Raw genomic sequence first — 25,096 nt, forward strand, 5'->3', positions numbered from 1 at the left:
TCTGTACCATGGGTAGGCAAACTAAGGCCTGGGGGCCGGATCCGACCCAATTGCCTTCTAAATCCAGCCCACGGATGGGTTGGGAATCAGCATGTTTTTACATGAGTAGAATGTGTGCTTTTATTTAAAATGCATCTCTGGGTTATTTGTGGGGCACAAGAATTTGTTCATTAAAAAAAAAAAATAGTCCGGCCCCCCACAAGGTCTATGGGATAATGGGGTATGTATGTATGTATGTATGTATGTGTGTTTGTGTGTGTGTGTGCGCGCGCGTGTGTGTGCGTGTATATATATATATATATATATATTTGCTTTCGTAGATTTTCACGGGTACAGGAATGCAGGTTTTGGTGTCCTCGGGTGTCTTCCCGTGTAAAAGTTGGGGTGTCTAGGCGACGTTTCGACGAGGTCTCACTCGTCATCTTCAGGCTGGTGCTTTCGGCTTCTTGTTACTGGAACAGAGCGGGATCTCAATGTTTGAGTTCCTATAAATACTGTAGAGGGGGTGTGGTGTCTAGCCTCCAATGTTCTGGGCAGAGAGGAAGTTCCCAGGCTAGTGTGCCTTTTCTTCTTTTGTTCCTTAATTACTTGAGAGATACCTTGAGTGATTTCTTGAGTGATATCCTGAGTACCACTTAGGTGGGTCATTAGGTGTGGATTAGTTGCTAAAGTCTTTGTGTCTTGACCTCTTGAACTTTGTGAAGAGTTTTCCTGAGAAGATGGCTGTATTGCACTTAGTTGTGCTTTGGCTTGGCTTCGTGTATAGGGGCGAGCTGTGGTTTTGTGGCTTGTGTCAGCCAGATCTGTGTAGGGATTGCAGGGGGGTGCAGCATCCGGAGGTGCCACCATGGATTGGCTACTGGATGGTGTCAGTAATTCATCTGTGGAGAGGGTCTGGGTTTGGGTCTGGTGTGGTTGATTGGTGTTGGCGTTCTGTGTGCCTCTGGATCTGGTGTTAGCCCTCCCCACAAAAACTGACACCAGATCCAGAGGCACACAGAACGCCAACACCAATCAACCACACCAGACCCAAACCCAGACCCTCTCCACAGATGAATTACTGACACCATCCAGTAGCCAATCCATGGTGGCACCTCCGGATGCTGCACCCCCCTGCAATCCCTACACAGATCTGGCTGACACAAGCCACAAAACCACAGCTTGCCCCTATACACGAAGCCAAGCCAAAGCACAACTAAGTGCAATACAGCCATCTTCTCAGGAAAACTCTTCACAAAGTTCAAGAGGTCAAGACACAAAGACTTTAGCAACTAATCCACACCTAATGACCCACCTAAGTGGTACTCAGGATATCACTCAAGAAATCACTCAAGGTATCTCTCAAGTAATTAAGGAACAAAAGAAGAAAAGGCACACTAGCCTGGGAACTTCCTCTCTGCCCAGAACATTGGAGGCTAGACACCACACCCCCTCTACAGTATTTATAGGAACTCAAACATTGAGATCCCGCTCTGTTCCAGTAACAAGAAGCCGAAAGCACCAGCCTGAAGATGACGAGTGAGACCTCGTCGAAACGTCGCCTAGACACCCCAACTTTTACACGGGAAGACACCCGAGGACACCAAAACCTGCATATATATATATATATATATATTTGCTTTCGTAGATTTTCACGGGTACAGGAATGCAGGTTTTGGTGTCCTCGGGTGTCTTCCCGTGTAAAAGTTGGGGTGTCTAGGCGACGTTTCGACGAGGTCTCACTCGTCATCTTCAGGCTGGTGCTTTCGGCTTCTTGTTACTGGAACAGAGCGGGATCTCAATGTTTGAGTTCCTATAAATACTGTAGAGGGGGTGTGGTGTCTAGCCTCCAATGTTCTGGGCAGAGAGGAAGTTCCCAGGCTAGTGTGCCTTTTCTTCTTTTGTTCCTTAATTACTTGAGAGATACCTTGAGTGATTTCTTGAGTGATATCCTGAGTACCACTTAGGTGGGTCATTAGGTGTGGATTAGTTGCTAAAGTCTTTGTGTCTTGACCTCTTGAACTTTGTGAAGAGTTTTCCTGAGAAGATGGCTGTATTGCACTTAGTTGTGCTTTGGCTTGGCTTCGTGTATAGGGGCGAGCTGTGGTTTTGTGGCTTGTGTCAGCCAGATCTGGCTGACACAAGCCACAAAACCACAGCTCGCCCCTATACACGAAGCCAAGCCAAAGCACAACTAAGTGCAATACAGCCATCTTCTCAGGAAAACTCTTCACAAAGTTCAAGAGGTCAAGACACAAAGACTTTAGCAACTAATCCACACCTAATGACCCACCTAAGTGGTACTCAGGATATCACTCAAGAAATCACTCAAGGTATCTCTCAAGTAATTAAGGAACAAAAGAAGAAAAGGCACACTAGCCTGGGAACTTCCTCTCTGCCCAGAACATTGGAGGCTAGACACCACACCCCCTCTACAGTATTTATAGGAACTCAAACATTGAGATCCCGCTCTGTTCCAGTAACAAGAAGCCGAAAGCACCAGCCTGAAGATGACGAGTGAGACCTCGTCGAAACGTCGCCTAGACACCCCAACTTTTACACGGGAAGACACCCGAGGACACCAAAACCTGCATATATATATATATATATATATATGAACTCTTTACCCTATTATATACATTGCAGTGCATTTTTGTTGGCTGGACAACTGCACTGCAAAATTCAGAGAAGTGCAAATGTTGAAGGATGACTGTGTTTTGATTCTCAAATTGTTCCAGGAAGTGTGAATTAGACAGGTGCACTTTTAAAAGTAAACAATCAAAACTCACCCCCACCTTCCCTAATTAGAGGTAAACTTAAAGCTTCTGAGATAGGGTAGTTCAGCTAGAATACAATAGGAAAGGCTACATAAGGCTGGCCTTTCAGTGATGCAGTTGATCACTCCTACCTGTAGATTGACATCTCCTGTACTATTACAGCAAAGTTTAAGGATTTAACCTGGCTGAAGAATTACGGAGTTGCTTTTCCTTTTCCTGGCCCAGCTTTTTCTTCTCTCCTGTACCACAAGATCAAACTTTTCAATAGACAGATAGATAGACAGATCCAAACTTTTGCAACTCAGATTCAACTTTCCTGCTTATTGGGTAAGCAGCTTTCTAGGAGGATTTGCCTGCTAGTCTCCATGGGGTAGCTAAACTGTGAAACTCACAGACAAATAGAGTAGGATATGCAAGAGTTAGATGCAAAAAATAAAATAAAATCGAATAAAGGATTACATTTCAGTGGGGAAAATCATAGTGAAAATAAATTATCCTAATGTATACATATGTAAGGCTGGTGAAAAGGGGAGCCAAAGAGAAGTACAATAAAGCCATACCAAAAAAGACTATTGTAATGAAAGAAAGTATGCCAGTGAGGTCCACTGAATCAGCAAGATGCCAAAAGACTCAAGGATGAGAATTATATTGTTTCTGACTGCACTAAGGGTAGACCCTGCACAGCCAGTCAAATGACACCATACTGGACCAGATGTAGTCTGACCAGGAACAAGGCAGCTTCCATAAGCGATATTGGCATCATCAACCCTATTTTTCTAAGCAAGGCACTAAAGAATAAGCACAAATCAAAGTGACCACAAAAATTTTTCACAAAGTAATTAATATGCTGAACATTTTTCCTTTGATGCCTCCAGAAAGATTCAAATTTCTCTCCTCAACCACAAAGAACTTGGAATGTGAAGTATAATAGCTATAACTCTTGTTTTGAATAAACAGAGAGATTGAAGAAAGGTTGACACCTTTCTGAAATAAAATTATATTGATGTCCCACTTTTCAATGCATGCTTATTTGTTCTCTCTCTTATTCTAGAATCAATAAAACTTTGGTTTAAAGGAAAAGTTAAAGTGCTGACAACTTCACTCCTCAAATGTTCAAGTTAAGGAGCTCACTTTAGCTGATGCAGATGCCTTTATTTGTGCTAGGTTACAAATTAGCTTTCATTCAACCATACTTTTGGGATGTTTCTTCTGGATGTCAGAGGATAATGAAACTCAAGGCCACTATAAGATGGGTGGCCACGTAGCTGCAAAACTCTAAATAAAACGACCCTCTGCTTTCCCTATAAGCTGTCATTTCAGAGAATGACATTCATTAGAAGTGACGGGTTCTATATAAATTGCCAAAAATTTAGAACTGTGACAACTTTGCCATTTTTCAACAGAATTTTTTAAAATGTGGACAGATTATACCGTTCACCACGTAGATCAGGCATAGGCAAACTCAGCCCTCCAGATGTTTTGGGACCACAGTTCCCACCATCTCTGACCACTGGTCCTGTTAACTAGGGAACATGGGAGTTGTAGTCCCAAAACATCTGGAGGGCCGAGTTTGCCTATGCCTGACGTAGATACTCCATGACAAACTCACAGTGAAAGGAACACACCATCTTGATTTTATGATGAATACAATTATCAGGCTAAGGATTAACTGATGTATATTATCCATCTCATCAGATGTGAGTTGAACCTTGCACTGTAAGGCAGATAAAATAGCTAATGGAATGTTTACCTTTAGGACAGTAACCTATGAACTACACATTGGAAAATTCAGGATACAATTATAAACAAAAAAATTGCTATTTATAACCATTATTTCCATGTCATTCTGTTGCCAGGAACTGAGGCTGTATCTCAAACCCACAGCTGGGCTCATATGTAACATCCAGTTAACCCACTCTGAGCATTAGCCTGTCCTGAGCATGGGGGGGGGGGGAGCACTGCAAAGCAACTGCAAATGGAAGAAGCAATTTCACAAGTGCCTGGCAACTTGATGCACATACCGGCCTGAACAGTTATCAGCACTGAGTTGTCTAATGATACATTGTTCTTCTCAAACCACTGCACCCTCAGGTACAAGGACACTGAGCTTAACACCTAGTTCTTACTAAGGTGATAAGCCTATGCCTGGGCTGTACCATCACAGATTGCCTGCAGGGGCTCACTTGATGGAAAGCTCTTCCATACACATTTTCTTCCTTTAACATAAAATACAGTAAGGATTCTAGCTTAGCCTCCCAGATATCTAGTTTTCTATATGCATGTGTGTTTTACCGAATCAGCACCTGAAGTGGCACAGCCCAGGTACAGATTTACCACCTCATTGAGATGTAGGGACACTGTGATTTAAAAAAGGAGACTTAAAATAAAACATTATTGTTAGAATTAATTGTTATTCATAAAAATATATATTTTATAAATAAATATTACGGTAGTCTGTTTCCAACTAGTGCCCTTGTGGCAAGCACAAGGGCTTTTAATTCAGTGGGAGGTTTCTACTAACAGAAGAGGGAAGAGGATTTTTGGCATTTCCCTCAGCACGCCCTGAACATCTTTCCTGGAGAATACCCCAACCCTCTAGAACAGAATTGGGGGGGGGGGGCGATGCAGCAGCAGAGGAAGAGGAGGAATCAAAGAATAAGTCCCCCTTGCTTCTTCTGTGAGCAGAAACTTACACTGGAGCAACTGCACTAGGAAGACCAATTGGATTCGGCTCATTATGGTTACATCAGAGTAACTATCACCACCTCCACAATGACCTGGTTGTATTTCTCTGACAAATTACTGCACTTTTCAGAGAACTAAACTTTTAGGTGATTTGTGGCTATCAAAATATAATAATGTGGTAAAGTGAAGGAAGAGTTCGGGTTTCCGTCAACTAAGTCCTACTCAGAGTAGGACTTAATGGAATTAAGTGAATCTTGAATATTAGCTTCAATAAGTCTACTTTGCACAGGACTAGCATTGAATACTACCATTTATTACTACAAGTTCACTTAGGCAATGTCTCTGGCTTCTTTTGCCTAAGTGCAGCACAACAGCAGTTCAGCAACGAGGAGAAACACATCACTTCTTGCCAGAACATCAAAATTGGGTCTCATCAAATTCAGTAATACATAGCATTCCTCTTGTTATTCCATCACACAACATGACAAGACAGTTGTTTTGCCAAGGCCTGTGCAGAACAGCAAAGATATAATTCTCTTGGTTAATTCCAGGGCAAAGCCTGCATTCTTTCACTCTGCATCCCAACCGATGTGCAGCTACCATCCAGGGACAGTTTGGTTGGGCATCTTCCCAGCCATATAGCCCACTAGAGGGCCCACTTCTAGAAAACCACAGCTATGTTGCTCCTGTTCCTTCCTGTTACCACCTGTTTCCTTGCACCCCCACTCTTTGGTATGAGCAGCTCAGTAGCAATAGCAATGGCAAACACAGACACAGGAATGTGGAGGTAGACCACTGGTCCATCTTTCTTAGAGATGCTGGAGATGGAACCTGGGATCTTACGATTGCAAAGCACCAAGTTAACATGAAGAGTAGCTGCTACCTGCTTGTTCAATCACCAACCTTCTACCTGACAAACAAGTAGCAGCAGCTATGGCAATGGGGAGGATGAGGCCCCACAGAAAGAGGGTCCAAATTTAAAGCCTGACTGACCTTAGCTTTTGTGAGGAAAAGGCACTATGCATCTCCTCAGAAACTCAACTTTATTACTGCTGTTGTTTTAAATGTGTACCAATTTTCCGACTCCCCACAACCCAACTTGTTCCAGTGATTAACAATTGCATTAAAAAGGGTGGTTGCAGGACCAAACCCTTATGAAGTTCAGGTGAAATGAGGCCTCAAGATAGTTCCAATTTAAAACATTAACCTGTAATGGTGCTTTGTGACTTGGGCACCTGAACAATTTTGATTGGTTAAATCCACTCTGCATGTTCCAGGTATCTGTGGCAATTGCCATATCAATCTCCCTCCCTCCCTCTGTGAAAAATCAGCATATACACAGTGTGAGATAAATTGTTAGAATCCTTTGCGCTAAGCATTCCTAACTCTTATGCAGAGAATTGGACTAGAGAACTTTTGTGTCACCACTGACCCTAAAAACAGTACGAAAACAGGATGTTCTGTTCAATAAAGCATTTCCTGAATTCTGGTATGCTACTACTGTATTTGTCAACTAGTATCAAAATTACTTAAAACATCTATGTTGAACATACTAAGAGTCAAGTCACTTACACTCTTATTTCAGAGGATTCCTTTCCAGGCTTCATTTCCAGAACACGTTTTAAAGTATAATTCTACCCCAAACTCATTTCTTTTCCTCCCAAAGTTCCCACGACTCAGCAAGAGTCATGCAAAAATTTTCACGTAATAGGAGAATCATACCTGAATTCAGATACTGAAATTGATATGATCCCCTTGCTATAGACCAGTTTCCAATTAAATACTCATTAAGTAGATACTGGATTTCAGAATCCTAAAACCACATTTAAATATAACTTAAACTAGAACGGAAGACGATTCAGCTTGCATCTGCAAGTTGTTAGATGCTGATCTGCCGGAAACATGTTTAATAAGACTATTCCTTGTCCCCAGCACGCCAGCAACAAACACATCTGGAATCAATTACAGGGTTAGCACTAAAATAGTGATATACATAACGAGTTAAAAAGAGCAAAATTTACTTAACACAAATGAAAGAAGTAGGCTATAACAGCCGTGAGCCACACGGCTGCCTTGCTGTTTGCATCATTTTACCTTCTTGAGAGAGGACAATGAACTTCGACGATTTGATGACTTTCCCATCCAGAGTCCAAGTGACAGCAGCAGGTGGATGTGAGGAAACCTGACACTGCAAGATTAATTTGTCACCTTCTACAACATGAGTATCCTGTAGCTTTTCGGTAAATGATGGTGCTGTTCCCTTTGGCTGCTCTTTTTTGTTATCCTCTACTTTCTCTTCAATTATTCCTCCATCGACTACCGGTGGGCAACCACCTTTGCAGTTGTTGTCATTCTTATCCTCTTTCTCCTTCAGTTTGGTATGTGGCAATTCAGAGTTGGTTCTGGCAAGCTGGGCTTCAGAGTTAATGCCAGCATTCTGTGTTTTAGATGCAGGGCTAGCATCCTTGGCTTCTGAAACAGTGCTTGCATATGGTATTTTAGAGCTGGCATTCTGGGTGTCCAGTGCCTTGGATACTGGTGGGTTTTTGGAGTTGGCACTTGCATCGGCCACTTTGGGGTGCGTGCTGGGTTTCTGCACATCCGGGACAGCGTTAGCATTTTGGGCTTGAGCACCAGGGTCACCATTCTCAGTGGGTGCTTTTTTCTTAGCGCCAAGCACAGACCTAAAATCTGGGGTAGCTGGCTTTGGGGCAGGTACCTTCTCTGGGAATGAAGGTTTGGGGGCGCCCTTTTTTGCCAACACCGCACGGAAGTCTACCTGTTGAGGAGCATGGACTTTCCTTTCCTCTTCCGACAAGGTCTTGGGCTTGACCTGCCGCTGCAGGTTAGCACGGAAGTCCATCTGTTCGGCTGGAATTTCTTTCAGCTCCTCCTCAGAAAAACTTTTGGTGTTGACTTTCTTTGCCAAAATGTCGCGGAAGTCAATCTGTTCAGCCTCCTGCTGCCTAAGCTTCTCCTCTGTACTCTCCCGGGTCTCTACTCGCCTCTTGAGCACACCCCGAACGTCCTCCTGCTCTTCCTCAACTTGCTGGACTTCACCAGTACTCTTTCTGAAGTCTCCAAATGTCAGTGCATCATGATTATCAGCATCTCTCTGTTCCGTCTGCCTCCCACTGCAAGCAGAGAAGGGTTGCAGGGAAGGGGGAGGGAGAAGGGGAGGGAGAAGAGAAAAAGGGCAAGCAAAGAGTTGGTTTAAAATATCAAGGAACCACCTTAGAGCCAGGACAAAATATGTTTATAGAAGAGAAGGCTGATTAGAAGAACTTGCTCCATTAGTTAACTGCATCACTGATGACTTCAGGAACCATATAAGGCTACACACATGCAAAAAAATAATAAAATAAAAAAGTGCTCCACACTGGCTTGGTACAGTTTGCTTCAGCTGTGTGATGAAAACAATTTGTTTGGTCACATTTGGGGATTAGGCTGAACAGCAGACAACTTGAGTCTAAAAGGTAAGAGAATTAGCAAAGCAAAAAATAGAACCCACCCATGTAAGTCTCTGGGAATTGTACTTACTCTCTGTGTATTTCTCCTGTGGAAGTTTCTCTCAGCATCAAAGACACCTGACAGCTGCATTCTCCAACTTGGTTTCTGAAAAAGTTAAAATCAGAAAGTAAACTGAGCAAACCACATACCCAAACCACCCAAACCCAGCCCTCACTATGCTTGGTTTCCCCCTGCACCCAGCCCACTATCCCAGTAAACATCCAAGTTGCTATCACTGTCTAAAAACAAACAATATTCCCCACCCCTGGAACTTTTCTCCCTGCTTGAAAGGCACACTGAGTCATTGCTAATGAGCTTCAAAATAAAGGCTGGGGATGTGTGTTTTACCTCCAAAACAAGCAACCTGAAGGAAAATAAATATCAAAAGTTGTGAACTCCAAGCAAGGGAAAAGCACTGTTTTGCAATGCTTAAAAAGTTCTCCAAGCCTTGTCCCTGTGTTTGTTTATACAATACCAAGCTTTTAACTTTCCTAACACTAAGATATTAAAAGCAGGGACCCCTCTTCCCTTCCCCACCCCCTCTTCTCCTTCCCTTGCAGATTGTTTCAGTCTGTGCATGTTTATATTAAAAAAATATAAAAAAATAAAAGTGTCACCATATATGGTGCTGAGCACTTATTCTTCCTTTTGCAGAGGAATGCCAGAGATGCCTGTTGGAAATGACTCCCATTAAAGAAGTCATTAAAATACTTTCCCCTTTTCCCACCCCCCCCCAACCATGTTATGCTTCACAGAAGATACATCTTCAAAATGGCTCATCTCCCCCAAGAGATGCCAAGTGGGGGAGGGGGGAAGCAACACAGATTTTATGGCTTCAGGCAACTCTATAAACAATGCTACTGCATTCATTTAAAAGAAAAGAAAGATGGACTGGCCCTTTGCCAACAGTTAAAAGGAGGAGGATATATTTTATCAGAGGGTGGATTTTTAAGGGTTTCCCACTATAAGCCCAACCCCATGACTAGCCTGGAAGGTTTTTCTTTTAATTAATATTATCTGAAAGATTTATCTCTCTGGAAACATTCTCAAGGCACTGGATGTAGAAATAGGAACATGAGAAACTCCTGGAGTATTCTTTTTTAACAGAATCCCATTGTGTTTTCAAAATGAATGGGATTTAGCAGAACCTTCAGAACAGAGACATATGGCTAAAATCAAGCTGCTGAACATTTTATTTTAGATGTGAATCGAGCCACTATCTTCTACACCCACATAATCGGCTTAGACCATACGATCGAAACCAGGGATGGAGAACCTGTGGTCCTTTTAAGTCCAGTTCCGATCATGTCTGACTATTGGCCACACTGGCTGGGGCTGTGAGGGCAGTTGGGAATTGGAAGCAGTGTCATCTGGAAGCTGACAGGCTGCAAATAGGTCTATTCAGAACTAGATTCAAGTCATTTTAAATCACACTGATGGCATGTTTACAGCTAGGCAATTTGGAATGCAAACTCAAGCTCAACACAGAACACACCAACGTGTTTACACAAAATACTTTGGTCATTTGCAACCCATTTGGTGCCTGATCATCTGCTCTACAGATAAATATCACTATTACGGGAAAGCAGGAACCCTGAAGCTGCCCATTTATAAGTAGTACCTGGACAGCAACCTGGTCTCAGCTTTCCTCACTGTGGTGAGATGTATAGTATTTTTAGTTAAATTGTACAATTTCTTTCTAAATTTGCATGTCCATGTACACAATTTTAATGCAAATCTATCCCCTTTTCTGTGAAGCAGATGACATCAATTTGGAAGGGGTAGCTAATGCCCAGGGAAGACAGATTCAGGATTCAAGATGACCTTAATGGTTTGGAGAACTGGGCCCAAAGTAACAGGAACAAACATAGTTGCACAAATATAAGACGTGGGACACTTGGCTTGTTAGTAGTGCATAAGAAAGGGATCTAGGGGTCTTAGTAGACCACAAGTTTCACATGAGTCAACAGTGTGATGCAGCAGCCAACAAATCTAATGCTGTTCTAGGCTGCATCAACAGCACCCAATCAAGGGAAGTTATAGTACCACTCTATTCTGCCTTGGTTAGATCACAACAAGAGTACTGTGTCCAGTTCTGGGCACCACTTTAAGGAGGGTATTGACAAGCTGGAATGTGTGCAGTGGTCTAGAAACCAAGCCTTATGAGGAAAAGCTGAGGGAATTGGGTATGTTTAGCCTGGTGAAGAAGAGACTGAGAAGATAGCCATCTTCAAATATCTAAATTGTTACCACATGGAAGACAGAGCAAGCTTGTTTTCTCCTGCTCCAGAGGGTAGGACTCAAACCAATGGCTTCAAGTTACAAGAAAGGAGATTTTGACTAAACATCAGGAAGAACTTTGTGATGTTAAGAGCTGTTCAATAGTGGGACAGACTCCTTCGGGACGTGGTGGACTCTCCTTCCTTGGAGGTTTTAAAGCAGAGGTCGGATGGCCATCTGTCAGGTATGCTTTAGTTGAGACTCCTGCATTGTAGGGGGTTGGACTAGATGACTTTCAAGGTGCCTTCCAATTCTAAAACTCTATGATTCTATGAACCTTCAAAGCTTAATTAGATTCAGTATTAAATCTTTACAACACAGCTTCACTTTCTATTCTAAATCCAGCAAACACAACAGAATCCCATCAGCCCACTAACTGCAGTCCCACCTCCTCTTCCTAGACATTCCATACTGAATATGTAAGGTGGAAACTCCAAAAAAACAAGCAAACGAAAACCAAAAACTTGTACCCACAGAACACTGAATTGGGGCAGTAAAATTTAAGATGTAACCCTAAGACTGCAATACTTCCCTGAGAGTAAAGCCCCCACAGTAGAACTTACTTCCTAGTGAGTTCCATGCATAGGACTGGGCTGCACAGGAAACTTTTGTATTTAACTAAAACTAAATAGGTAGCACAAGACAGTTTGTTTAAAAGTTATCCCAGGCCAAAAAAGTCACGTAGGTTAAACAAAATCAAAAATATTAACCGAATAAGGCAATACATCTAAGCACAGTAAATAGCGTGTAATGATATTATCAGTATGAAGCTGTACCACTGCTTTTTTTAAGACCATACCAGGGAATATACTTTAGCATTTGATCAGCCTTGCCTGGAGGAAAAAGAATCTGAACATGAGTTGTTTTTCCCCCAGTCAAAAACATTTAAGTTGACACAATGTTTAAAGAACATACCTAAATTCAAATCCTACAAAAGTGGTGAATGGATCCATATGTGGGCAAATAAATGCTGTGCAATACTATAAACTGCTTTGATAGGCTTTTGCAAACAGCACAGAGTTCTTTCCATGCTATACCAATGAATTAGGGGTGGTCAGAAGGCAGACTGGGATCTATTAGATTTCTGGATGATTTGCAGTAGCTTTTCAAAGATTTCTGACTCTCAAACTTTAACAACAGCAACAACAAAAAACTGCTTTCCCCCTACCCACAAAAGGACAGGCTGTTACTACAGTTCAAGGATTCTAACTCAGATGTAGATTTGCAGTTATATATTCAAGTCATCCCAGGGAATGGCTCATGGAGTATGGTAAATAACTGGCTCTGCTCCTTGATCCACTACTCTGCTCATGGCACTGGTTGGTGAACCTCAGGGTTCCAGTTAAAAAAAAAAAAAAGGAAGCCAGGTCTGCAAGCCTGAAGTCTGTCCATGCCAAAAGAAGTATATAAAAACAATTTTTTGACCTGCAGTCCATATACATTTCCAACAATTTTGTGAAGCAGCGAATCCCCCTGTTTGTATTGTGGGAAATTATCAGGGCAGAATGCCCAGTTTGAGCCACCTACTATCACACACAACAATGTTATGCATGCCTTTCCCCCTACTCTGAGTTTAAAAAAAAAATAAAATCAGCCTGGACAGTCTGCAAGCCAGAGCAGAATAAAGGTGGAGGGGGGGGGGCGGGGAGAGAGGGAGAGCACACACAGCCATTTAACCCTTTCCTCGCTTCTTATTTTCAAGACAAAATCTCCTACCCAAAGGTTTTTCACCTGCAGGGGGGAAGGCAAGAGATCACCACATCTTTACCTGTATCTCTGTCACTGAGGGTTAAAATGCCACTTTGGAAAGTTACTCTCACCAGAAAAAAATGACTGCCTGATTTTCATTTGTAATAAAGGAATGGGGAGCAGAAGAATAAAAACACAGAACCCCACATGCTGTGTAGTTTGAGCCTTAAAGATCCACTGAAAGCAGGCCAATGTGAAAAGCAGGCCATGAAAAGGTAGCAACAGCAAAATGCTTGCAACATAGCAAGCCTGGGCTAAACATCAATGGCTGCTACAAATATAAACATAATGCCCACAATGTCAATTTCCATGACTACTTATGCATGCTCTGGGAAGGTGAAAATAACCATTCATTAATAAATTATTAAAATGTCTTATAGTTCACATTTAGGATTACATTTCACGTACACCACTTATAAATGTGAATAACTAAGTGGCACAGAAATGGCATGCATAAATAAATAAATCTGTTTAGCACCGTATAACTTTGCACTTGACGTACCTGAGCTGTATTTCATACTGCCCAATATGAGAAGGCTGTACATTTCTTATAATCAATGTGAAGATGTCTTCATTTTGCAGGAATTCACATCCTGCTCCTGGCATCACTTCCTGCCCATCTTTGAACCAATGAACCATGGGGAAAGGATCTCCAGCAATGGCACAGGAAATAAGGACATTCTGCCCAGCTTCTGCTATCACTGATCTTGGCTTGCTAATGAACCATGGCTGAATGCCATCCTGAGGCTCTGGAAGAAAAATAAAGAAAAAAGAAAAAGCTGAAAGAAGTAATGGAGGTGGGTGTGATTCAAAATATAAACAGCTAAGTGGATTAATTCAACCTGAAGTTACTATCTTAGGATTCACATTAATTTACTGTATTTACATCACATTAATTTACATCATTTCTTCTTTTGTACACAGCATAGGTGCTTCATCATCCAGGGAGAGAGCTATCCTATGTGCATAAAGTCATAGTCTAGCCCAGAATCAAAGTTCTTCTCCTCCCAAACCAACACTGGAAACTCTGGCACCCATTCTAACCCAAACAACATTAAGCCTTGATGGATCTGAGACCAGGATCCATCTGGCTCAGCAAAGTCTCATCAGCATTTGAACACCAATTTGACTCTCTCACACTATTGCAGAACATCATATTGGGCCATGACTGAAACTAGTTGTTCAGGAGTGCACCTGTTAGAATTACTAAGGTAGAAACACAATGAGTTAAGTAAAAAATATAGAAATAGAAATTCTTATGCACATGAAAATTTCCTTCTTTCCTTTTTCTTCCTTTCTCCATTTTTTCCTCCTTTCAGGCAAAGGAGATGAACCCACCTGCTGGCCATTACCACAGTGGTTGTATAAAATAATTCATTTAGGAATTTTGCCTTCTTGTCTGTCCTTTCAAAGGTTGACCACCGGTAGAGAACACCTATGTCAAAAGACCAGAAGTTCTATCCTCATTTGAATTACTTTCCACTACCACCTTGGGAATATCCAAAGGGTTAAACTCTCCATTTCAGAATCTTAATGCTGTTAATCCTCAGGTTGCTGGTTTCTTTCTTATATTCAGAGGAACTAAGGAATGGGAAAAGTCAACATCTGAAATGTTATGAAAATCAAACATAGGCACCTGAAGTTCTGAACAGCAACTCACAACACTGAAGCAAAAACTATTTGGGATTGCACATAATTAAGTCAATGGAGGGAAATAAAGCTTGGGGCCTTAGCTAAGGGTATCTTCCTTTCTTCTAGTAGTGAGTACAGCCATAACAGGGAGATTTATCTAGGGAGAATCAGCCTTCTTTTAAGGGCTTGTTTGTATTTGCAGATATCCACTATTTTTATGAACCTAGCAATAAAAGCCAGAAGAATGTCTGGCTTCTGAACAAGTTTTCCAAGGGTCCAAAGTTTAAGTTAGGAAAAACAACAACATGAATTTAAGTGCCATTTAACAGAATTATTGCATGGCCTCTAGTATAGGGACAGTAAAGAACAATATATTTGCTTGTAGACCAATTTTTATTTCCATTGTGTCTAAGAAAATTTACATACTACTTGATTGTATAAAAAAATCCTCTAAGTGATTTACAAAAATATGAAATAAAACAGTAAAAACATATTTTAAAGATGTTCAGAAAATTTAAAGATGTACAGAAAATGTTAAAAAATGGCAGTAGCTAAAAAAAAGTTAAAACACAGGTAACCTGTTTGCATAAACAAAAATGCCTAAATAAAAATGTTTCAAGCAGGTGACAAAAATGAATACAACAAAGGCACTGCTAATCCCCATCCTCCCATCGTTTACCCCAAGCTCCCGTCTCTTCTCACAGCTTGCCCCAAGACCCCTTTCACCAATGCCATGGGCAAGGGGGTTGGGAAAGAAGAGGAGAAAAGCACACTTCTTTCTGTTGGTGGTGCCCTACCCCACTCAGTCTGCTTGCCTGCTCATTCGCACACTATCTCCCAAACCAACCAGTGGCAGCTCCTGGAGGAGAGCAGGAAGGCTTGTAAAGTGTGAGCCACACTCATCTGCCTGCCTCCGGTTACCTTCTGCTTGTCCCTGCTTGCTCACCTATCTGCCTCCACCTCCTGCCTGCTGTTCTGTCCTCATGGTGCAGTCGCGATGGCCATGTATCAGCAGCCACATAAACTGCAGTGTGACGGCATTTTTCCTTACAAAAATATAGTATGGTGATATAGTGGTCTATAAATATTTTTATAAATAAAATATTTTCAACAAGCATCATCCATGCAGTTACCTTACCGAGCACTTCTTTTAACTCCTCTTTCCCCTCTGATACTGATGCAGAGTTTGCTTTGGTTTCCCTATTTGCACTTTTCTGTCCACAAAAAATTCATGGCAATCACTCATTGTGCTCCTTAGTGGCTTGGCTACACTTCCCTTTTGGATTAGTTCCTCATGCTCACTTACGATAATATCAAGGCTGTTTCCGTATAAGCTGGGCCAAGCAGATTTCCAGAAATTTTTAACTTTAAAGCCTAAAGAAATACTTGATCCTGTCAACCATGGTGAAATTGAACACCTCCAATAATACTGTCCCTATCATCCATCCATCCATCCATCCATCCATCCATCCATCCATCCATCCATCCATATTGTTACTTTATCCACAAAGGAGAGGATCCACAAGGAAGAGACAACAGTGATACAGATGAATGCAGACTGTAACTTGATCTTAAAATGTCATATTAATTATTGACAGTCTGCTAAGTTTCTTGAAGTGTAAGAAAAGTGTGGCTGAATCAGACCAAAGGCCCATCTAGTCCATCATCCTGTTCTCACAGCGGCCTACCACAGGCAGGACACAAGCATAATAACAATTTCCTCCTAATGCTCCCCAGCAAATGAAATTCAGAGGTATGCTGTTTCTGGTACTAAATATACTGTCTTATCCCTGTCTTATTATTGACACTCACGGGCCTAGCTTTCCAAAATTTTTGCAGAAGCAATCTACAACCTTTACATACATCCTTATATTCTGATTTTATACTCTGCTATACTTTTCCTAGTTTGGAGATTAGAGTAGATTCTTAAATACGCAGAATTCTTGAGAAAGTTATACAGAAAATGAAACCACAAGGGGAAAGTTTGAATTCTCTCCTCTCTCTTTGAAACTGTCATTCATCGGGTACAGCAGAATGCTTTCCTGTGTCGCTGTCACAAATGCTAAATAATGCTGAGGAGGACAGAAAAGAATGATTACCTTGTACAGTTAGTGTTGCTTCAGTCTGAATTTCTCCTAAGTCATTCCAAGCCTCACAGGTGTACTTTCCAGTATCCTCAGGGAATACCTCCTGGATATACAGACTATATTCATTCCCCTTCTTCTCAAAATGAAAATCCTCCGTTTCCTGGATTTCTTTCCCATTGTGCAGCCAAATTATTTCAGGAGGCGGGTTAGCTGAGCCACAACAAAACACAAGGCTTTGAGATAAACCATAAGCAACAACGGAAGCGTGCGAGCTATTCTACTAGGCCAACTGCAGTCATGAGATAAGGAGGAACAAACAACTCACTTTGACTTCCTTTTGCATAGGTTTTTAAAATAGACCTATTCTCAGCTACATTCAGGTAGCTCAAAATTACACTGAGGGCATATTGCATATAATGGCACTTAGGTTTAGCTATTTAACAACCCTCCTGCTGTCCTATGCTTTCCTGTGAATCCAGGAGCCACAAGACTCTGCACCATCTTTCATCTCTTATCCTCGGCTCTACTTCCCCCATACTAGGATGGCCATGTGTACTTCTTTACAGGAGGCAGTCCTCTATTGAAAGATCAGTGAGAGGACAGTCCACTATTTGATGGTGTCCTATATTTGAAGGGTTGTCCAGTCCAGCTGCTGAATATCGATAAAGAATCACATGGAGGATCCCCGAAGTAGTCCATTCTCAGTCTGCATCCAGACAGCAGGCTGAGCAGGCACACAGCTCACTTGACAACAGATTCTCTGTCCCTCTGTATTGTTATTTTTATTTACATTATAATATTTATTTCTAAATTTGCATCTATCCATGTACATTAATTTATGCAAATCTGTCCTTGAGAAGGGGTGATGCACATATTGCAGTCCTGCCCTTCTTATGGAAATGTCTGCAGCAAAATCTATATAATAGCATATGCAGAAGTAGCATGTAGCCTCTTTTTTGTGCTTTCCTTACTATGGAATTGTCAGATTCCAGCCTACTTTACAGTCCCATGGTACACAATGATATTCCCCCAAAAAAACCCTTCCACTTCCTCTGCAGTCGCACATGCACCCACATAAAGACATCCACAATTCTGGTTTTCCAAAGCACACTAGATGTAATAAATTCCAGATAAAGATTTCTCTATAGCCTCCTTTTTACACATTTTAAATGACTCTTCCCCACTCCACAGACAGTGGCTGGAAATACCATCTACTGCACTTTCTTTAAACTCTATCTGTTCCATGCAGATGGAAGAAGGGTTTATATGGATTTTTTTTGTACTTTCCACTGGGCTGTGGGTGGGTTACAGCACTGGCCTTAAAACATACCATATGTGGCAGATAATGCCCCAGTGCAAACTAAAATTAAAACCCCAGCCACACAAAACATATTGTCTGAAAGGACCCTATTGTCTGCCTAATCTTTGAAGTCTTAGGATGGGTTAAGAGCAAAATATGTTTAAAATAAGCAAATTTCTTGAAGATATGCATGAAATTTCCTGGCCAGGACAAGCCTCCCTAAATGTTGACTTTCCAAACGTTAGAAGGAAAAACTGGGATATAAAAAAGTGCCTAGAAACCAGGAGGAGAAACTGCTGGGTTAAAGTAGCCTTGTCAAACCTCAAAACAGGTGACCATGATCCATTAATAAGCACTGGCTCTTACCTGAAACTTCTACTGTCATAATCACTTGGCTTCCATCCATCACCTTGAGGTCACTTAGGCCTTTTAGGAAGATTGGAGGGAAGGTTTTGTTGACTGGGGCAGGATGTGCTCTTTGAGGTTTATTTCTGCTCTTCTTTTCTGCTTGAACAAACAAGACAACAGTTCAAATTAGGAAAGACTTGTACAAAGTAATAAACTACTTTTTAATTGGAACAAAAACGGAATAGGACAGGGACCATTTCCAATGAAAAAAAAGGCCATTGCTATTGTTGATCCAGCAGCAAGAGGCAGTTGTATGGAACAGAGGGTTTTCTTTCTGAAACAGAAAACAGCCCCCTAATATATTTTTCTGTTGAAAATTCTTTGCTGTTGTTTTTTTAAAAATGCAATCTTGACTAAAGCTGTGCATCTTTTTCTATCATATTTAATTTTTTTTGCCTTAAATTCAAATAATTTGGGAAAGAGAGAGAGAGAAAACCGGAGGGTGGGAGGATTTTTTTTAGGAGGGTGTTGCTTTTCCCTTTTTATTAGGCCTTTTACAACAGCTTTTATTTACCAAAGCTTTTTGCTTCCATTGAGAGGTATAGGAGGGAAATATACAATGCCAGCTCCAGGGCTGGCATAGTCCTGCCACTGCTCCAGGGGCACATCAGTGAAACAAAATGATTTGGATTCTGTGGATCCACAACCTCTTCCAGGACATTCCTAGCAAATCCCCAGCACACCTAGTTTTTGTCATCTCAAAGTAGGAGAAGCACTAGCTGCAGACCTTTTGGAAGCTGCAGGGAGGAGGATTCCAAGGTTAGAGTTCCCTTTTCAAGGAAGGACCTCTCTTGCCACCTTCAGCTAGGAGAGACCTGAAATATCCTGTTTCCCCTGAGACAATCACTGAGGAATCATAGGATTGTGCCTTGTGAGTATATACTTATAACAATATGAACAGCCACAACAAAGAAAGTTGCTCTCAGAAAACTACAATAGTCATGATTGCTGTGGCATGGCGGGTGGGGGGTGGGACACCCACCCACACCAGCATGATCATGCAAATCCCCTTCGGGAAGCAAGGTTGCCTGTGGTCTCTGGCTGAAATTGAATGCTTTTGCCAGCTCCTTTTTATTTTGTAGTAACAGGAAGGAGGGAAGTGGAGGACTAACCCGAATCTACAGCCTTTAGAACACAATCCTACATAGAGCAATAGCAAGCCCTGCAAATACTTAAGAAAATGTTTCCTTGATTGCATAATACTCTTCCTTAACACTAACTATATTCACATTATGAGGGGGAGGGAGGTTTAAAATTCTCAATCAGAAGAGCTAAATTCTATTATTAGGTCAATTTGGTTCTAATCTTTAACCGATGTTCAGGTTGAAAAATATGAATTCCAGACATGGTCTACTTCAAAAGAAAGTAAAGAAACACGAAAAATGAGGCTTTAAAAAGCTTCTGATAAGAGCATATTAACAGATATGTCTTAACATACTCAATGAGTGCTATTATAAACATACATGCAATAATGCAACTTACTTAAGACAATTTTATAATGAACAGCTTTAAGCTAGTTGACAGATAAAACACCTGTACCATAGGTTATTCAGTCTTATTGTACTCAACCAAAGGGAAAACACAACTTCTGCATTGCTTAACCTTTTGAGATCACTTAATGCAATAACACATTTTATCTCTTTCTTATTTATTCAAAATCTATATACCTGCCCCATTCAGGCAACTATTTCATACACCTAATGCCACAATATAATGTCATTAAAGATACTACAGGGCTCTTAGTCGTCTCTTCTGCTACCAAAACAAATATCCTCTGTGATTTATGAAAAAAGGTATGTTTCCACTAAGCATTCATTATTCCTTAGTCTGTCCTGGATGTATTAACATGGGAATATTCCTACTAGCAGTTTCCCAACTGTGCCCTGTATAAAACTCTTCACCTTAATGGATATGTCCATAACTTTCTCTTTTTAATTAAGTGGGATACATGCCATCAGAAATGCTTTGAGGATTAAATTATCCTCTTATTCATATCTAGACATGGTTATACAAAGGGCCAGCAAGAAGATTTGATCCAAATCTCTAGATCAGTAACAGAATCTTAATCTCACTGTGACACAATCTAGGTTTCAAAGAACAGAAAATTGAAGGACTACTTAACATCAGCTACTCTGAGTTGAGGGGCAGCAAACCCAAACCCAGTTTCCTGGGTGTAAGCACCACTGACTTCAGTGGGACTTGCTTTTGAAGTAGACATGTATAAAATACTTCCAAAGCTCTAAACATACACAGAACTTGGCAAAATTATGTAACCAATGCCAGAAGACTAGTAGAAAAAGCTCCCATTGGCTTCTATTAAATTCTACAACATGCAGTTGGTAAATTCTTATTGACACAAAAAACTCAATGATTTGTACATGCATGTCTTCCTTCTGGTTTTAATCCTATCCCTTCAGATCTTTCAAAAGCTGCAATGACACAAGATTCAGATTTCAAATGGGGGAAATGAGAAGCAGCACTTCCAATTACTGGTCTAAAAAGAGCCATGCTTAGTTTGAGAGATTAGAAAAGAGAAAAAAATCCCATATCCTTTTTAAAAAATAATAATAAAGGCACACATTCACAATTAATTTCCACACAACATTTCATTTTATATAATGTAGTAACTTGGATCTGAATGAAGAGGTCCAGCACTTCATTTGTGGGCATTATCACTGCAAGTCACACAAACTATGCTTCATGGATGAGCTCCACAGAGATTAAAGTTTTCAAGTGCTTCCTTCTGAAAACAGTTTTCCACGTTTGGAAGTGAGGCTCATCATGCAGAGAAAATGCAGCCTGCATTCAATCTTAATTGACCTAACAGCATGACTTACACTAAAGTTTCCCAGGACCTTCAGTTTGATGTTTGCTACAAAACCAGAAGTGTAAGTAGTATCACCAAGAAAATGCCCAGCTGAAAGGAAACTGACTCATGTGCTAACTCCAAGATCCCCGTGGTCTATCCCTCTGTGAATCAATGCAAAAAGGAATGCATGAACATGACCACACAGCCTTCCTCCCCATTCAAATATCCAGTGTGAATACACCTTTTTTTACTTAGCCTAACACTTACACTGTGCATTTTTCACAGTAGAAGAGTAAAAATAAAACAATAAACGGACGGGGGGGGGGGGAGAGAAACTATTCAATTTTCTGGTATTTATTTTACTTTTGAAGAACATTTCATGCTGTAATTAGTACTCTGAGTCAAAGTGCAAATCACCCACATATCACAAATTTAACTAGTAGCCAATCCACAAAAGAGTGCTGTTGTCATGATTAACTAAATGGTTAATCTAGCCACAGAACCTACTAATGATGGACTTTCTGTTTATGGGATGGGTGACAGAGGAAATGGGCTCTATTCAACTATGTTATATTCAGAGTAGACCCACTGAAATCAACGAACCAAGCTCATGAATAGGACCAACAGTAGATGCAACCCATTCTTTCCACTACCATAGTCCAAGAAGCGACACCAAGAAGCAGCCTAGATGTTTTGAATTCACCAGTAGGGAAAGTTGCTGTTGCACTCAGGTCCTCCTTGAAGGCTTCCCAATGCCACCTGGCTGACCACTGTGAGAACAAGAAACCTGGACTAGATGGGCCCTTGGCCTAATCCAGACATATTCTTCTCATGTTCTTAGGAATTCCTATAAATCATAATTATCATCATTGTACAAAGTTCATCTCACATATTTCCACAAAAGCCCTTCAAAGGGCCCTTGCATGCTTAGCCTACCAGATGACTGCATAGCCCCTTCTGTTCCATCTACCAGTCTGTGCTGATGATGGTTAACTTAGTAGTTAAGCATTCAATTACATGAGACCATCCCTTAACCCATATCTAGAGAAGTGCTGTTCTCTGACTTGCAACTTCTATGGTTTCACAAAATCTGTTCCTATGACTTTGGGGTGCATATTGGCAACACATGGTTTATGGGCATATCTCCACTGAAAGTAGTCACACGTCATTCTCTTATAGTCATTATTAAGTACACTAAAATGGTATCCAAACTGTATGGGGAAGGACTGTTTGTTGTTGTTGTTGTTTTGTACAGCTACCCTTCCCCATGCCCTCTATTTTATCCACGGAACAAAAGATAACATAATCACTGTACTGATTTATCTCAACAGCCTCAGTAGTTTTTCTTAGTTCTGAGAACTGCCATGGGCCACTCTTGTGGCCAAGAATGGCAACATTTATATTCTTAGCTCTTAAATCTCCTGTGAATATCACTACCACCAGCATATCTAGCAAACACAGAAACTCTGAGAAACTGGTCCAGCTTCAAGCTTTTTCTTGAAAGTTCAGGGGGACTGAACTTCTGCTGACACCACTGTAGCTCATTACTGAAACAAGGAAAAGCAAGGGGGAGGGAAATGCATGCTGCTTATAATACTTTAACACTCGATCCAAACTATAATTCACATTTATTTCTAGGTTGGACTCTTTTAAGCTGGGATTGCCTATTTGCATATTTACATTCAAATGAACTGATACCACCCAATAGCATGAGGCTAACAACCAGCCCTACAAACAACAAGAGCAGACTGGTTTAAAAGTAGCCAAACAGCAATCTTATTTATTTGTCAGTAAATTCTCATCCTATTTAACTGAGTCTAAAGTGAGTATAATGTGAATAATCTTCTGTAGTGTTTAGTTTCTGGAAAAGATCTAATTATACCAGAAGAATCTGTTTGCCAGAGCCATACAATAATGCAGCCAAATAATGCCTAGCTTGAATCCTTTGCAGACACACATGCTCAGCAACATTGACCATTTATGGTGATTAAAATATTGTGTTGGCTCTGAGTCCAATAAATCAACTGAACTGCAGAAAAAGACTTAACTCACAAAGTGCTGGTTTGCTAAGCTCACAGAGGAGAAATCACACACAATTATACACAGCCAAGTAGTCACAGAACAGCTTCCAAATAAGATTATATACTTCACAGCGTTCATCTCCATTCTGGTTGACATCCAATCTCCACTTTTTAACAGTGCTTTAATACTTTAATACTGTCAGCTCCATAAAAAGAAAAAACAGCTTCACGGAACAAGAATATAAAATTTATCTGATTTTTTTTTTAAGTTGTAAAATATAGAAGTCTTGTTATAATCAACATGCACTGATATACTGTATTTCTTTCTTTCATGAATACCCTCCTTTCAGCTTTCAATTTTACAGATACAGACAAGAAATCTGGAGGCAATTTCTGAAATAAAGTGTAATAGGGTACACATGCAAACCCATCCAGATTTCTATTAATTAGCTACTTCTTCTTGTTGCATTAAGTGATATACCTTTTAGACAGAGAATCTTCTCCCCAATTCATAAATATATATAAGACAGCCAACAACTGAGCAGGAGCTGCATAGTTGTGTCATTCAACCTGCCATCCACTGGCTTAAATCAAGAGAAATGCAAGCAGCCCAGAAATTGTCATGTTAGTTGCACCAGCCCCTTCCAACTTAAAACATCCCCCCCCCCCATGGCTGTACTCCTTTCAAGACTATGTGATAGCATTTAAAGAAGGTATAAAAAATACTCTCCAGCACTGAGTTGAGCTTATTTTAGAAGGATCTGTCTCTTTAAAGGCAGTCCAATATTCAGCGAGTTCGATTTGACTGCAACACTGATGGGGAAATTTGGACATTCCTCCTTCATCTGTGCTCCTTCTTTCTTGATTGGGAGGGGAGAAAGAAATGCTCAGCCAGGCCCATTTTCAACACTTCTCAAAGCGCCAAGTGGAGGGCTGGGAACAGCCCTTGAGCTGTGATTCTAAAATACATGACAGCTAGCTGGCTGTTAAAAGTTTGGGAATCCTGAGCAAGGGATACAGAAGCAGGGGCAAAACAACCCACCTGTCAATTATGTGACTTCATAATGATGTCATGTTTAACAGGAGGTTAGCCTGTGGGGTGGTGCCAGATAAAGACCTGGCTCCCAATGCCTAAAGCAGGCATGGCCATACTTGGCCCTCCAGATGTTTTGGGATTACAATTCCCATCATCCTTGACCACTGGTCCTGTTAGCTAGGGATGATGGGAGTTGTAGTTTCAAAACATCTGGAGGGCCAAGTATGGCCATGCCTGCAAAAGTAAAAAAAAAAAAAAAAAAAGCTTTATCTAGAATATGGTTTTTGTCAATGCATGAACAGGCAGTGGCAATAACAAAGACTGCCTTTACCCAAAGTAGGCTGGTGCACTAGACAGGATTTTAGTTGCTATATAGGACCATGCTATATTTATCTTGCAATGCCTCCTGTTAAAGGAAGGTACGTCTAAACAACATAGCCTTAATAAACATGAAGCTGCTTTGAGTTGTTCCATGTGAAAGGCAGCAAAAACATTTTTGTTTCGCCAAGCATTTTTAGAGAATCAATTTGATCCACTGTTCATCATTTCTTCTGTATTTTATGATTTTATAGTCTTATGAAGTTTTATTTATTATATTGTGTGCCATAATGACATATTATGTGACATTGATTTATAAGTATCTTACAAATAAATAAGCATGGATGTAAACATAGGAAATACTTATGGGACTATCGGAACTGAAAATTGTCTCTTAGTGAATCAAAATAAGCTGATTGGGGAAGGACAGGAGTGTTCAGTTGTGGCCAGAAGAAATACATAGAACATTATTATGCTTCCTAAACCAAATGAGACATATACAAAA

The 25,096-nt window shown here is 40.8% G+C and overlaps 1 protein-coding gene across 19 annotated transcripts in view; it reads right to left on the reverse strand.

Annotated features, from left to right (window-relative positions):
• MYLK (myosin light chain kinase) overlaps window positions 1-25,096 on the reverse strand; it is a 179,858-nt gene that overhangs the window by 59,971 nt on the left and 94,791 nt on the right. For 9 of the 19 annotated variants that reach the window (XM_083725423.1, XM_083725419.1, XM_083725421.1 and 6 more), the window contains 5 exons: window positions 18,366-18,506; window positions 16,712-16,909; window positions 13,483-13,729; window positions 8,982-9,056; window positions 7,536-8,575 (listed from right to left, as the gene is read on the reverse strand). In XM_083725423.1, the coding sequence (XP_083581549.1) occupies window positions 7,536-8,575; window positions 8,982-9,056; window positions 13,483-13,729; window positions 16,712-16,909; window positions 18,366-18,506 (1,701 nt within the window). Of the gene's footprint in view, window positions 1-7,535; window positions 8,576-8,981; window positions 9,057-9,299; window positions 9,540-9,568; window positions 9,620-13,482; window positions 13,730-16,711; window positions 16,910-18,365; window positions 18,507-25,096 lie in introns of those variants that run through there. The other 10 variants (XM_083725422.1, XM_083725410.1, XM_083725408.1 and 7 more) reach the window with 4 other exon arrangements.

Source organism: Podarcis gaigeae (assembly GCF_964106915.1).
Source record: "Podarcis gaigeae genome assembly, chromosome: 1".
NCBI lineage: Eukaryota > Metazoa > Chordata > Lepidosauria > Squamata > Lacertidae > Podarcis > Podarcis gaigeae.